The sequence below is a fragment of the Phodopus roborovskii genome, unplaced genomic scaffold, assembly GCF_943737965.1.
Source record: "Phodopus roborovskii unplaced genomic scaffold, PHOROB, whole genome shotgun sequence".
NCBI classification, from domain to species: Eukaryota; Metazoa; Chordata; class Mammalia; order Rodentia; family Cricetidae; genus Phodopus; species Phodopus roborovskii.
This window is the reverse complement of record NW_026126651.1, coordinates 6,830,141-6,846,750: the sequence shown is the minus strand read 5'-3', so window position 1 is coordinate 6,846,750 and position 16,610 is coordinate 6,830,141. Positions and strand designations below refer to the sequence as shown.

Below are 16,610 nucleotides of genomic sequence, written 5' to 3'. Positions count from 1 at the left end.
AGGATTCTACAGAAGTAGCTGCGAGGAGGAAGAGGCTTCTCTGGCTGTCACACTCATTGTATTGTGGATGAAGAGAGAAGGCAGCCGGATTCACTAGCTCACAACTTTGATACTATAAGGAGAGAAGAAAGAAAAAAAGAATGTCCATGCTGCTGGAGCCTGAGTGTGATATATACTGACGTCCAGAACAGCAGCTAAAGAGACAAGTCTAACTCAGGAAAACAAAAGATGAGGCAGAGAAAAAAAATTCCAGAGGTAGCTATGTCTGTGAGGTAGAAGAGCAGCAAGAGTTTGAGAGAGGGAACATGTGCAGCAGACTCACTATCAGCCCCTCAGCTGGGTATTCTACCAGAAGCATCCAATTACAAGCACATCCACAAGAAACATGAGACCAGTGCTTCTGAAAGCTCACAGTGGTATCACACACAAGTGATTCTGGCAGGGCCAAGATGGGTAAGAATGAGACTCTACCAACAGGGGATGGAAAGCAGAGGAGGGAAGTTTGAGTTCAGCCTGTGGCAGCAAAGAGCAAGGAGAACTTGCAGGAGATGGAAGCCAAAGAGTAGATCTTGGAATCCAATATCTCAGATGCACTCAATGAACTCAGCTCAGACAGCACACAGCCCTTTGACCTCTTCATTAGGTCATGGACACATGCTGACAGCTCATAACTCAGACCAACTGAAAGGGATTCTCAACTGAGTTCCCTCAACCTGTGTGGTCCTTCCTTCTTGCCAAAGAAGTTACAGAGTTTGCTGATGGGGCACATCACATGCACACTATGTACAGCTTCATCAGTTAACATTATAAAAGCACTGTCAGGACAACTCATTGGAAAATCATGAGAAGTGGGAATTCCAAGCCATAATACCTCCTTTCACTTAGCACACACCACCCACTCCATGGGTACTGTTGGTCTCCTGGCATCTTCTCCAACCAATCCCATCCTTTAGCTTGGAATGGCAACTTCCTATTGGATGCTGCCTGGTAGAACTTTGGTGTTTCCATGGTGATGCCTGTAAACAAGTTTATATCCTAACAGGTCACCTGTGACCAGTGACCAGTGACCAGTGAGCGCTGTCTGATACTGGACACACTTGCCACTGGGGTCTGCTGATCAGACAAAGACGACTGATTTTCTTGATCCACTGTACTGTGGGTTGGTGATACTCTCCCCCTGACCATGTCAGGTAAGGAAAGACACTTTAAAACATGTCTTTTGATCACTTCTTACCTTATTTTGATATACACTTAAATCTTCCATGAAAGGGGATGTTATAAATGCTGACATAGATATCTCGAGGTTTATTTCACATTGAGTTTTGGTTCATACTAGATAAGTGAGTTTACACAGACAGTTTACTCTCAAGTGTTTTCCATCCAGGTCAGGGAGAAAACAAAGTCACCATGCTCTGGGGTCTCTACTGTCTCGCTTAAGAGGCAAGTGAACAATGAAATAAACCAAGTCCTTCTTGATGGTACAGGCCTCAAAGGATACAAGAACCTGAAGGAGGTGTGCAAAGATTTAACACTCCATATCATGAATCGAACAGGCTCCCTCCACTTCTGTTTCCCCCTGTTGTTCCAACTGTTTCAATGTAATTCTCACAGCAGGTGGCCTGGCACACACCTGAAATCCCAGCATGTAGAGCTTGACTGGATGAAGGTCACTTCACTCTAACATGTCCTACACCAGCCTGTGTTCACACTCACCAAATAGACACTCAAAATATGCAAGGGGAATGACTACCATATTTTGAATTAATGGACTTCTCTGGATTTACTAAAGGAAAGAGGGAGAGGCTCTCTGGGCTGTGGGATCTGAGAAGGCAGCCATTGTCGTCAAAGAAATATTGAGGCCCTTCCCTAAATGTCAGACCCACAAGAAATGGGAGAAAGGAGAAAACAAGTACAAAGAGTTATAAAACATAGAAACCCAAAAAGGTGCGCTGCAGAGATGACCCTGGAGGTACACAAAGTTAGTTTGCAACAGAGAGTTGCAGACAACCCCAGATTTAAATCAAAGGCACAGGGCATTGCCATTTCCCAAACCACATTTGGGCAACCACACTATTAAGAGTATTCTGGATATAGGTTCCCTGTCACATTTAAGAGACAATCCACCTGTGGACACTGGATTGTACACACCATGCAGCCCATCTTCTGCACATTCTTCATGTGTTATGTAACTCTTCCTGGAGGATATTATGAGCTGCGTGTGGGCACTCCACAGGGAGTTGTTCACTGCACAGGGAGTTGTTCACTGCACAATGACAACTCACATGTAAAAGTGGGGGCAATTCCCACCAATATTCCTCACTGGGGAGTTATAAGAATTACCAGTTCCCAAAGAACTGATAAAGAGCCAACTTAACCAACAGTGAAACTGAGAAAATTGTATTCAGAGATGAAACCCTTTAATGCATTAGCAATCTCAAGAGACCACACGAAGCAGATGCAAGCAACAACACACTTTATCAGCGATTGTATTCATGGAGTCTTATATGCATACGCGATTAATGGTTTTAAAATAAGAAGAGGTAACAGGACTACAGGAAGATTCACAGCTGAACAGGAGGAGCTAGAGGAGAAAGAGATTACTAGCTAACTACAGTAGTTCTATTGAAACTCCAGGGACATCATGAGCTCAGAGTAGAGGCAAGCCTAGTGGATATGGCAAGTACATACAACAGCAGCACTCTGGAGGCAGAGGCAGGCTATTCTGTGGAACTCCAGGCCAGTCTGCTGTCCAGCTCACTAGGCAGAGTGAGATCTGTACAGAACAGGGATAAGCATGTTGGCTGAGGTTCTCCTATCTATAAACACATATGATCTAGGACACAGATGTGAGGGAGTGTCACAGTAGGCACAGCAGGACAGAAAAAGATGGTGTCTAGATCAGAGCAAGGGTAAAAATGAGGCTTCGAGGAATTGCATGTCCACACAGCAATGACAGCCAGCGAAACTAATGAGTGTCATCCTACCCAGGCCCAAGGATCATTCTGAACATTATTGTTTGGGAATAAGTGAGGGGACATGTCTTAGACTCTCCCAGACAGGACAAACTGAATATAACACAGCTCTCAACAGAAAGCTACAAACTTTCCATCTCACCATTTACCCATTGTCCTCTTGTTTCTACAGAAAATTTGCAAAGCACGCCTTTCTTTGGGACAGAATGTGCTCTGCGGCCATCTGTGCCTGTGCTGAGGAATGCCACACCCTCAGCCGGAAGCGCGTGCAACTTCTCCGGGGTTTCCACCCCAGCTGTGAGTTCAGCATGGCTCCAGCCATCAGACTCCAGCACTTGTTGCCAGCAGCTCATGGACGGTGCCTACTTTTACCAAAGAGCTGGCACCACCATGCTGACTGCACTGACTGACCAGAGCCAGATCTCTACCTCGGCACTCTCCTATCCAGATGCTCTCCAGTGGGATCTCACAGGAAGCACTGACAGGAAGGTCTTCACTGAAACTATCATTCACCAGAATACCACGCTCTCCTCCCTGTCCATGACAGCCCAGTGTGAGCCAATGTTACATCTCCATGCCTTGGTCTCTTCCTGTCCAACAGTGTCTGCCACTTTTCTCCAGGCAACGCAGACACAGGTACCAAATGAAGGAAACTACCTGGCACCGTCCTACCAGGAGGGCAGCCAGGACTATTACTATGACCAAAGCCGACAAGGACCACTGTTGGCTGGAGAAATCCAGCAGTGCCTGCAGGCCTATGGCTCTATTTCCTACTCTGGGAGTCAGGCCTCTGCCCTGCATCCAGAGATGATGATGGTGTTCAAGGAGATTCAGCCAACGAATGTCCAAACACCTTTCTCCACCTCTGCCATCTACTATCCCAGTTCTGTTCAAGCCAGACCAGACACCAGTCTTCAAGGTGAGTAAAGCCAGGAGGGCAAGGAGTGGGATCTGCACTCAAAAGAGACCCCACTCTCCCTTTCAGTAGCGGATGCCCAAACAGAGGATAGCCTTGCCTAGGGCTCACCATACCCATCTTCACTCTCAATAATGAGAGAGACTAACCTGCCAGCCCAAAGCATTCACCTCCTTAAACTAATGTGTATGTATGTATGTATATGTACATGTATACGTATATATGTATATATGTAGTTTTTATTTAAATTTGAAACAAGCTTATTTTACATGTCAATCCCAGTTCTGGCTCCCTCCCGTCCTCCCCTTTCCTCCCCGCCAACCCCCATCCCATCCCCTTTCTGCTCCCTAGAGAGGGTGTGGCCTTCCATGGGGAGTTTTCAAACTCATTTTCATGTCCCTTATAAGAAGTCTCTGAAACATGGATATGGAGGAAAGTCAGAGTTCTAGAACTGGTGGCCTGTCAGGAGGGAGGAATCAGGTGACCTGAAATAAAATCTGAGCTTCTCGGGGTACAGTAGTAATGACAGAAACCAGAAACAAGTTAAAAGAAAGACATGTAAGTTTTGGAACCTACACACAAACTGCCTAATAGCAAACTTCCACAGAAATGAGAGGTACTTTTTAGAGGCAAAGGGGAGGGCTAGGGAGGAGCACACACCACGGGAATTCTGTAACTACCCAGGGACCATTATACATGCACACACCACACAGACACGAAGGAATACACAAACATCTGAAAAAGCATGATATCATGTGGTCACCAGAAACCACTCAGCCACACTATGTGTCTCCAAAGGGAGGTGATGCACTTGACACTCAAGCAGAGGTCATAAGAAGGCCTGCCCCAACGCTGTTGGGCCTTGGTGCTGAGGCGTACCGAACGGAGGGGAGCATCTCACTCACCAGGCTCTGACTTCTTCCTTCACTCCTTTTCAGTGGTGGAAATGCAGACATCCCTAGGATTGACACCTTCAGGCCAGACACTCTGTCTGCTGCAGAGTCCAGACCTCTGCAAGGCCTGCCCACAGGATGTCCAGATGAAGACACCACCTGTCTCTGGGGACAGCTCTTTAGCTGCCCGCATACACAGTCCTTCACAGTTCCTGACATTGCCTCCAGCTCCAAGCCTGGAACAAAAAGAGAATAACGGTATGGAGGAGATGACAGCTGAGCCATCAACACCCATGAAGGCCTATGAGTGCATAACAGAAAAACAAGATGCACAGCACTTCCCTTTAACACACCCTGGTTTACAGCAGCCACTGACCTACACTGATGATGGGAGCCTGAGGCAGAAGGCAGTTTCTGATAACTCCAATTTGGGAAGTACTAGCCTTGCTCGGGAAGAGCCAGGGGCTCTGCATAGAGTCATGGAGTCCAGCATTGATCTTGAAGGCATGACTACACTTGTGTCAGATATTCCCCTTCCCCAACTCTTAAACCCCCTCACTGACCTAGTCCAATTGGAACATCCCACAGCAACACAATCACAAGACTTCAGAGTCTTCAGCAGGGATCAGTTCCAGGAAAATTCCACCGGCAGCAGCACAGACAAAGGGGAGCACAAGAAAGACCAGAAATCCTCTAATCACCTTCATGGATCTCCCCAGGCCAGAATCCAGTGCCAGGTCCTGTTAGAGGGAGAAGAGGGTGTGGGCATTGCTACAGCCAGTGCGATGGGTATTGATCACTTGGCCAAGCACTTGGATGGCACAGCTCACAAATCTGCACAAAGCAGGGCCAGCACATCTAGGGCACAGGGCCAAGACAAGATCAAGAGGACCAGAGGAAACAAAACCAAGAAAACTGGGGAGCTGAAGCCATCTTGTCCCAGAGCCAAGGTAGAAGACAATCTCAGTATCCCCAAGACTAGGAGGAAGAGGCATCCAAGTGTGCTCAGCCAGGACAGCTTCAAAAAGCCTCGAACGCACCTCGGCATGCACATGCTGGAGGCCGTGCAGGTCTTTCACCCACTGGGAAAGAAGAGTGAGAAGAAAATTGGCATCTCCTCCTCCCAGGCTGTGCTAAACTCCAGCAGCAACAAAGATCCCAGGACAGGACGGGCCACCACATCACGGCTGGATGAGCCACATGATGGCCGAGGGCCTGCTCCAACCCTGGGCAATGCTCAGAGACCAGAGAGCAATGCTCACAAGGAGTGTCCATCTCCATCCCTGTATGAGCTGCCCCCTCCTGGGAAGGTCAAGTTAGTACCTCTGCCTTTCCAAAACCTGGACAAACCTCAAGCCAGACCTCTTTCCAGAAAGCTGCTCTCCCTGGCTTCCGGCAGGCCCACCGCAGCTTACCCTGTGAGGCCACATCCCCACTCGGCACAGTCTACCACATTCAAACCATTCCAACCAGCTCCTGCCAGCACATCTTTGATGGCCTCTGACAAGACAGCTGTGGCGGCTGCCACCAGTACCACACCACTTAACATAACCAACCACATCCATTCTTGCACTCGGCCAGCTGTCACTGGGCCTGCCCCCTACAGAGCATCATCTCATACTTCACTCCCAAGGGAGCATGTTTCTGCTGCCAGAAACAAGGCCCCATCACCTCCCAAACCTCAAACGCAATATCTGCTGCAAGACTTCAGCCGCCAACCTATCCCATGGAGGAAAGTCGATCTTCCAGGGCCAGACATCTCACAGCCCATCACAGCAGAGCAGAGGCCAGAGAGGGAGGCCATGAAGAGATGGGCTCAACAGGAGCGACAGAGTGCTGCCAAAGGCACCTCTCAGGACAAACTGCACGTTTTCCTTCACAGGGACAAGGATATGGAAATTGATCGATATTATGGCTATGCAATGTAAGGGCTGGCCAAGACATATGAACACAGTGCTGTTCATCATAAACACGGTGAGCTATACATACAGATACACAGGTATGTCTAAAGTTTAAAGACTTAAGTGAATGTGTTCATCCTCAGGTACATATGTAGGTATGCACGTGGCTGCATTTATATATAAATCGACAGATAATTTCTATGCTTGTAAATACTTGAAGATATTAATATGGACCATAGAAACTTAAGCCAGTTATTTCATCCAAGAAGATGTATAGAGTGTTTGGAGGTTTTCCTCGTAACTTGGCTATTAGTAGTATGTATCGCCAAAGTAAGAATACATGTTACATAAGTATATCATATGAGTTAAATAACTGCAGGTGATTACTTAATATCAAAGCAATTAGCCCAAAGATGTAGTGGTGATAAAATTATTCTCCTTGTCTTTTAGTTTCATTATACTAGCTACTGAACATGGTATGCTTCTCAGAGTTTATACTGTATAGTGGTCACACTCCTGCTTGCTTCATACTTCCTCCCACTTTGAACTCTCACCACAGCCCTTTAGTCATTACTAATCTGAGACTGAGCTCTTCCTGCAATTGCATGAAATGAAATACAGGATTCCAGATGTACACAGTCAAGCACCCATTGTGAAGTGAACTATCTTACTGACATGGGTTTAAGTTGATTCCTATGTTTATCTCAAGTTGTATCCAGTTTGAAAGCATCCATTTAATGTTTTATTTTGTGTGTGTGTGTGTGCGTGTCATCCCATGCTTTCCTGTGTGGAGTGTCCAAGGAGGACAGAAGAGGGCACCGGATCTCTGGAATCTAGATTTCACTGAGATTGAAAGTCGCCATGAGGTACTCTGAATTCATCCTGGGCACTGCAAGAAGACCAAGTGTCCTCATCTGCTGAGCCATCATCTCATCGAGCCCCAGTTGGATATGCATAAATAAGGCTGAAAAGACTTCACATCCTAGGTACGTCTCGTGTACTTCATCCATGACAAGGTTGTTGGACACCATGCTTGGTTCTCTAATGTTCTGCACACAGTGATGCCCATCAACACTGATGGGCAAGAACCTGCTTAATAAATACAGTGAGTTCTTTGGCAAGGTGTGCATGAACCATGTGGTAGGGAAGGTTTTGGCATTTGGAGGACCCTCCATACTCATATCCAACCATGCTGCAAACCATACCATACCCCCCCCAGCAGAGTTGTAGTACAGCATTTCCTTCTGAAAACTCCCTCATCGCTCTTTCCCATTTTATTTCTAGTTGGCCTAGGCTGGCAGCTATTGCAGGTTCACCATGTATTTCCCTGATGCCTCCTGAACCCATTCTCCTTTGTCAGTAAATCTGTGAGGTAATGTCTTTTTCTTGTTGCTTTAATAAGTCTGTTTCATTCTCATGATTTACATATTTTACCTAATTGTAAATAATCCCAATATTAAATTGTCTAATTGAGGTATCAATAGCAAAGACTTCAACCAGGTCTTTACAAAATACACTCAAGTAACTCCTTCTCTTGCTGGCAATGAAATCTTTACTTCCCCGAGAGACCATTTGTCCACCACAGCCAGGATGTCTGGAATGGTTGTTTTCCTCCATTCAGACCTGTCCCTAAACCTTCAACTCTGTGCTACACTGGGAAATAACCGTTTAATAGTTTGTTACACATTGACCTCTGACACATTTGGCATTGATACTTTATGGGGTCAAATAGAGAATGAAGAATCCATTTATTTATTAACTTGCTCTTATTTTCTTGGCTGATGTTTTGAACAAACTACGTTGCATCATGCTAGCCTTGAACTCATATTAATATGCCTGCCTCTCCCTCTGCCTCTGCCTAGGCCTCTGCCTGTGATTCTGCATCAAGAGTGCTGGGACTAAAAGTATGCTCCACCACAACAGCAGAATCAGGTTTGTCCTGAGCATGTGGATATCCAAGTTTCCAAGCATAATTTGATGAGAAGGCCATGTGAAAATCAAGGTATGGATTGGTAGCTATGTAAAATCCCAGGACACTTAACTGCATATATGCATGTATTTAGAACTGTAGCTCAATTTAGATTCTTGTCTCTCTCTTTCTTTCTTTCTTTCCTTCCTTCTTCTTCTTTTTCCTTTTTTTTTTTTAAGAAATCTGCTGCTTAAGCTGATACTTAGGAATGCCTTCCCCAGTGCTGTAGGACCTAAGTGTAAAGGTACACAGTGAGGAGGAGAGCATCTCACTTACCAGGCCCTGACTTCTTCCTTGACTATTTTTCGGTGCTGCAAATGGACTGACACTTCAGGCCAGATGCTCCTTCTGCTGCAAGGTTGTTCTCTGCAAATCATGCACCCAGGATGCCCAGATGAGGACAATACCTGTCCATGGGACAGATCATGAACTGACCCCATACCCAGACCTTCACAATTCCTGGCTTTGCCTCTGGCTACAAGCCTGGAACAAACAGAGAATAACAACTTGGTTAAAATGATATTCAATCTATCTTTGCCTCTGGAGACCTATGAGGATAACACACACACACACACACACACACACACACACACACACACACACACACGGAGTTTTAAAATCTTTTAAAGTTTTTAAAAATCTTTAAAAGAAAAAACCATAGATTTTGAGTGCTCATCTGTGAGGTAATTCTCCTAACAGATGCCTAGGAATCAGAAATTATTTTGTTTTTAGTTTTTTTCGAGAATAGTTCTGTAGACCAGGTTGGCCTTGAACTCACAAATATCTGCCTTCCTCTGCCTCCTGAGTGTTGGGACTAAAGTCATGTGCCACCGACACCCAGCTGAAGTCAGAAATTTTGAAACCATTAATTTTCTTTACTCATTGTGTATGCTAAGAGAGCCCCAATCTCTTTATCTTCCTGGCCCAGCTATCTGGCTGCTGGGTTTATAGGCATGCACTCTATCACCCATATGATAAACTTAATTTACCAAACATATCAGCACGGACTTTATTGTCTCAATCCATCCATATCAAATGTTGTTATGAATACTTTGCTAATATAAATAATAACCACAAAATTCTAATAGGGATCTCTCTTCATACACTGTTTTCTGGTGATGATAAAGTGGGGGTCACCTCCTTCCTACAAAGTAAATAGTTTAGTAAGCACTGTCTCTCTGGGGAACCTGCCAACCTACTATAATCTGAGATCCACGGGATATACTGACAGCTACGCAAAGCTATGCTAGGTGGTTGAAAAGGGTTTATTAAGAGATTTCCAGTAACTGTGCTACAGAGATGGCTCAGCGGCTAAAAGCACCTGCTATTCTCATTGAGGATCAGGGTTCTATACACATTGAACACAGAATGGCTTACAACCATCTGTGTTAAGTCCAGTTTCTAAGAATCTGGCGCCCTCTTCTGGCCTCTTCAGAAACCAGCCACATACAAATAGCACATACCTACATTCACTCAAAACACTACCAAATAGAGCCGGGCATGGCAGCACACACCTGTAATCCCATGACTCGGGAGACAGTCAGGATGATCTCTGTGAGGTCGAGACCTGCGTGGTCTACAAAGTCAGTTCCAGGACAGCTAGGGGTGTTACACAGAGAAACCCTGACTTAGAAAACCAGAAAGAAAATTCACTAACAAAATAAAACTAATTCTTTTTAAAAAGAGAGACTGCTGATAACCTGAAAGAGGCTGGCAAAACCACAGAAGCCATGCGACTTTTGAATCTACAACAAATAAAATGATTTCCATATTTCCTGTTGTCTATCCGCAGCCCCCGCTACCTGCAGCTCTGAGAACAAAGCTCAGGGCCTCACTGTACAAGCATTCATTCCCTGTAGCACACCCCTTGTCCACTACTATCTTATGCTATCTAAGTTCATAATTGTGAGGGAGGAATAGCTCAGTGGTACAGAGGTTCCTGGTTGATCCTAAGCACCAAGAGGTAATTAATTAAATTTTTAAAGAAGTGAAGATCAAACATTCACACATAACAATCTAATGTATGACATAGTAACTACAGTAACATCACATACTTGAAAAAAAATCACTAAAATTTTAAATACAAGTAGTATATGAGGTTACTGTGTGATTAGCCTGGTTTCACCATTTCACAATATATACATTTCAAAGTGTCATTTTAAATGTCATAAACATATACAATTTTTGTCAAGCAATCTTTTAAAATGTTTTAATCCCAGCACTCTTGAGAGAGAGGCAGGCGGGTGTCTGTGAGTTGTGGCCACTTGATGTACACAGCCAGTTCCTTGATAACAAGGCCTGTACAGGGAGACCCTGTCTCAAAGAAGAGATCATGTGTGCATTACTGAGTTCACAAGGGCACTTTCTCAAACTCTCTCTGATAGTTGCTAAACTAATTGCAGGCCTTTGTAAATGAAATGCATCTCATATCCATCCTGGGGTTATCAGGCTGGCCTCAAACTCTAAATGCTATGTGCATTACCATGTCCTGTACTGCTTAAAATGGCTACAATGATCAATGATCACACCCAAAGATATACAAAGTCTATGTTTGTTAAACAAGGATGTGGTGCTGTTTGTCCAAGTTTCTCTGAGAATACTTTTCCCTTTAAAGGGTTTCATACTGCTCACTATTAAAAAAAAAAAAAAAAAAAAAAACACTGCTTCCCCTCACCCACTGTCTAAGTTAGATCCAGCAATCTTCAGAAAATAAGGGCAGTGTCCCAGATCTACAGCCATGAGAATTGCTTTTTGTCTTTTATCTGACTGACAGAAACTAATGACCCAGTCTCAAGGGTGCTTTCTGGGTTGGATGCAGTGAGAGAGGCCTGTAAATTCTAATGCACCAGAAGCTGAGACAGGGGTGTCAGACATTTCTGAGCTCAGTCTAGGCTACACAGCAAGTGTTTGGGCTGCACAGGGACACTCTGTCTGCAGAGGGGAAAAATAATTAAAAAAGGCAAGTGTTCTGAGGCCAAAGTCAGCTAAAGCTACTCTTACTTTTTATTCATAAAAAAAGAGAGACCCTTAAATGAGGTTGTAAAAGTAATTAGTATCTGAAACAGACGTAAATCCCCTTCATCTTTACACTATGTGAGTAGTAATACTGTGAATAAATTCTCGGACAGCCAGGGCCATATGAGTCCCTTGCTTAAAAACAAACAAAGAAACAAATAAATAAATAAATAAATAAATAAATAAATAAATAAGGAAGGGATGTGGCGCACACCTTAAATCCCAGCACGCAGGAGGCAGGAGCATCTTAAGAGTTTGAGGTCACCTGGTCTACGGAGTGAGTTCTAGGTACCGCAAGGCTGTTACACTGCGGAAATCATAGCTAGAAAAAAATTTTTTAAAAAAACAAAGAAAACGCCTGCAAAGGACTCGGAAAACCTGCCTGCGCCATTACCTGCGCTAGTCCCCTCTCTCCCCAGAGTCCTCTCCATGACAGCTTCCTCCTACATTCACTTATCCTGCCCTGCAAACCGCCCGCGGCAGCCAGGGGGAGACGGCAACTGAAGACACCAGGACACACAGACTCCGCCCGCCCGCCCCTCCCTCAGCCACCGAGCGAAACCCAAGGCGCATGTCCCGACGCGGCTCGACGGCGTCACGCAAGGCTCCCACGCCGGGTGACGTCACGCAAGCCCGCAGCCCTTGGTGTCCCTGGAGCATCTGTGCACCGGCGTTGTTTTCGTGGCGCAGAGCATTTCTCCGGCGGGAATTTCAGGCAGACAGAGCTCTGGTGGCGCAATGCTGCTGGAGAAAGGGGAGGAGGGAGGGAGTCCTGAAGTAGACTTCATGGGAGATCTCTGGAAGCCGGCCGGCAATGAAGGGTGCGCGGGAGGACAGGTGACGGATGACAGGAAAGAGGGTCGGGACCTGGAAGCTGAATCAGGGATGCCTGTCACAACACAGTCCCAAGACAACGTCCAGGGAATTGACCCAAAAGCAATGGAGACCCAGAGTGGGGATCTGCCCGGCTCAATCTCTAGACTAGAGTAGATGTCAGGATGAGTGTGTTTTCTCCCTAGGGAAACTAGTGCCGCTCAGGAGAACTAGAAGAGGAGCATCCAAGGCTTTAGCTCGTGCTGGCCTGAATAAGTGCTGCCAAGGATCCTGCTCACTCCAACCGCCTGGCTTTTCACCCTTCCTCTTATAAAAACCTCCCTCGGTGCAGCATCACAATCCTAAGGCGTTGGTATGTGAGCAGAAAGGAGATGTGCCAGGAAGGGAAGCGAGCACTGGAGTGGTTTTATTTAGAAAACCTTATTTAGAAAACACTGTAAAGATTAAGCCTCTGATCTGATGATGTACACCCCTGCCATGTCCTGTTATCAGAGATCAAGTGCCTAGGCATGCCTCAAAGCCAATATTATTATGTATATAAAAGGAAATACCTGACCTTGTGGCCTATGCCGTTGAACCCAGCACCTAAAACCTGGTAAAATATTGAATGAAAAGGCGGTGGGTGTGTTCACAGGGCAGTGGTGGTTTTTCCCTTTAATCCCAGCTCTTGGGAGGCAGCGGCAGGCTAACCTCTGAGTCTGAGGCCAACCAGGTCTACAGAGTTAGTGCCAGGATAACCAGGGCTATGCAGGGAAACCCTGTCTTGAAAGACTCGTGTGTGTGGGGTGTGTGTTGTGTGTGTGTGTGTGTGTTCCCGTGCGCGCCTGCCTGCCTGCCTGCCTGCGTGCCTGCTGCTATGTGTGAGTACATATGGGTTTGTGAGCATGGGTGTGGGTGCAAACTAAGTTCTGGATGGCACAAGATGAGTTCACTTTGACCCAGTTTACTGATGAACATGATGGAATCCAAAGTCTTAGGGAGGAAGTTTTCACCTGTAAAATTAGCCTTCAATCTTTTTGGTCGGGATTGAAGATTTAGCTTAGTGGTGAGAATGTTTGTGTGGTGTGCCCAAGGCCCAGGAACTGATCTCTAAAGCCTGCTGAAAACAAAATCCTCTAAATGAAAAGAAATAAGAAGGTGAGGGCTGTTGTTCTCTAAGAGCCCTTATGTTGGAACAAAACCATCATTAGATCGCATGGAAAGCTGTGACAACCTCTGCTTCTGATACCTGCAGGGCATGTGGTCAATTTTCCAGTTGCTAGCTGATTCTTCTTGTCCATTTATCATTCCTTTTCCTTTGGTTATTTCATCCCTGCCTATTTACTTATTTATCTATTTACTTATTATTTGGAGACTCATTTTGTGTTCCATGGCCTGCCTCAAGCTCTTATCCTCCTGCCTCTGCCTTCTTCCTCCTGAGTTCAGGGATTAAAGGACCATGGTAACTTAATTAATTAATCAATGTATTTATTTACTTTGATTTTTTGCAACAAGTGTATCTGTGTAGTTCCGTGTGTCCTAGAATCACTCTGTAGACCTTGCTGGGCTGAAACTCACAGAGATCCACCTGCCTGTGACTCCCAAGTGCTGGAATTAAAGTCGTGCACCACTACTGCCTGACTATTTTTTATTATTATTATTTATTTATACCGGTTGAAGGTTCTCAAAGTTCATGAAGTTCAACAAGGTCTTCAAGCAGGAGATCATGCAGTATGGACTGAAACAGATTCCTTGGAGCAAAGTGCAGAAGGCTCATGGGAAGATCTTGCCAACTTACTGGTGAAGATTCATAGAGAAGAAAGCCTGGGATGTGACCTTCAGAATCTTCTAGAATATCAATAGGAAGGATCTCAGTGAGAGGGCAGCAGGAGAGATTGCTGGTGAGTAGGGTCAAGCTTCTTTACCGTGAAGTTTGTGTCATAGTTTTGATACCTCTTGTTCATTCCCAACTTCCATAGGACAGGCAGGTGTGGGGAATATTATTCTACTTGAGGAAGGAGGCAGACTGGGATAGATATGTTAGCTCTGATCTGTGAAGTCAAATGCATGAAGGTTTCATGCCCTAACCTACCTAGATTGTTAAACTCCTACCTAGGACATCAGTCATTTTACCCTTGTATCAAAAATGAAGACTTAACTCTAGAGTGAAGTTGTAACTCTGGATTTGGGCAGGCAGCATCAGAAAACACATGGGGGTGCAGGAAGTTGGCACTGTCTGTGTAAACCTGAAAATCTGACTTCAGAAACCACATAAAATCCAGGCATCAGAGCAAGTTGGCCCTTCAGCATGGCAAGGTGTAAGGTAGCTGAAGAGAAACCTGTCTCAAAAAATGACATGGAGGAGGAGCTGGAGGGATAGCTCAATGTTTTTAAGGACACCTGCTACTCTATCAGAGGACCTGGGTCAGTTTCCAGAACCTACATTGTGATTCACAACAACCATCACGTAACCCAAGTGTCAGGGAATCTAGTGCCCTCTTCTGTCTCCTGAGGACACTGCACACATATGATTCACATATATGTATGCAGACAAAAGCACCCATATGCATCCTTCTTTTTTTCTTTTTATAAGTGCAGGGCACCTGAAGAAGACACCCAGCGTTAGCCTCCAGTCTCAGCATGCATGGATACTGTGCCCTTCCCACAACTCCCACACCTATGTACCTTTCATGTATGTATTTGAATCAACTGTTTTCTGGTGTGAAACAAGATTTCTCTTTTTTGTCATGGCTGGGTCTGTTTGATCTTTAACAAGCACAAGTGTAAAATGGAAAAACCATGTTTCATAAGCAGCATGGTCATAAGAGTCACATGTTTATTTATCCTGGTATAAGAGGTCATGGATGCGATTCCCTGATAATCTTAGGTCTGTGGCTATGAAATGGTTTTACCCCTCAGTCTTTTGTTTGTTGTTTTAAAAATGTCTCTGTGCTAGACCCCCTGTACATGGGTCTTAGAAGGCCTGAGCAGTCTAAGAGACCTCAGACAGTGGCACCAAGATGTATCCCTGGTGCACAAAAGGACCTTCAGGCACATCCCCCATGGAGGGATACTCCCTTAGCCTAGAGACAGGAGAGAAGTCCTAGTCCATACTCCAAATGACTGGACAGATTTAGATGACTCTTCCTGGAGGAGTGGGGGGGTGGGAGGGGAGAGTCGTCAGGGGGCATGAGAGGGTGGGAGAAAGGGAAAGAGGGAGGGAGAGGGAGGGAACTGGGATTGATATGTAAAATAAAAAAGAAAATAATAAAAAGATTTTTAAAAATCAGTAGCCTTCCTATATGCAAATGACAGTGCTAGGAAATAAATCAGGCAAACATCATCCTTCACAATAGTCACAAATAATATATCTTGGGGTAACTCTAACCAAGCAAGTGAAAGAGGTATATGACAAAACCTTCAAGTTTTTGAAGAAGAAAAGTGAAAACGATGGAAAGATCTCCGATGTTCATGGACCAGCAAGATTAATGCAGTAAAAATGGATATCCTATCAAAAGCATTCTACAGATTCAAAGCAATCCCCATTAAAATGCCAACACAATCCTTTACAAGCCTTTAAAAGAACAACACTAATGCCATATGGGAAAACAAACACAAACAAAAAAAAAACAAAATAATGAATACAATACTATATAATAAAGGAACTTCCAGAGATATCACCACCCCGGAGCCGTTTTGTCCCAAATAAACACACAGAGGGTTTTACTAATTATAAAATGGCCAATGACTCAGGCTTATTATTGACTAGCTCTCTCTTAATTATTAGCCAATTTCTATTCATCTATATGATGAATATCCACATGGTCTTGGCTTACTGGAGAATGCCCAGGCACCCAACCTTCCCAGTAGCTACATGAGATCTCCCGAAGACCCACTCTCTGCGTTCCTCTTCCCAGCCTTCTTCTAGTCTGGAAGCCCTACCTGTACTTCCTGCCTCGTTATATCCTGCCTCTCCATTGGCTGAAACAGCTTTATTCATCAACCAATAAAAGAAATACTCACAGCAGACAGAAGGCCATCCCCCCATCAAAGCTGTACTACAGAACTGTAGTAATAAAAATGGCATAGTATTGGATAAAAACAAAGGTGCATGGATGCAATAGAATGGAA

At 45.0% G+C, this 16,610-nt stretch overlaps 1 protein-coding gene across 1 annotated transcript; it reads left to right on the top strand.

Moving 5' to 3' along the window:
* The first annotated feature begins 1,183 nt into the window (after nt 1-1,183).
* Nucleotides 1,184-6,709, top strand: LOC127213794 (uncharacterized protein C2orf78 homolog). Its single transcript, XM_051174249.1, has 3 exons — nt 1,184-1,190; nt 3,145-3,891; nt 4,797-6,709. Exons 1-3 carry the CDS (start codon nt 1,184-1,186, stop codon nt 6,707-6,709), a joined length of 2,667 nt encoding a protein of 888 aa, XP_051030206.1.
* The last annotated feature ends 9,901 nt before the right edge of the window (nt 6,710-16,610 follow it).

Excerpts from the sequence above, each read along its gene's own strand:
- LOC127213794 (XM_051174249.1), top strand. Across the intron at positions 3,892-4,796 it reads ACCAGACACCAGTCTTCAAG|GCTCTGACTTCTTCCTTCAC; the intron begins GTGAGTAAAGCC and ends CTCACTCACCAG.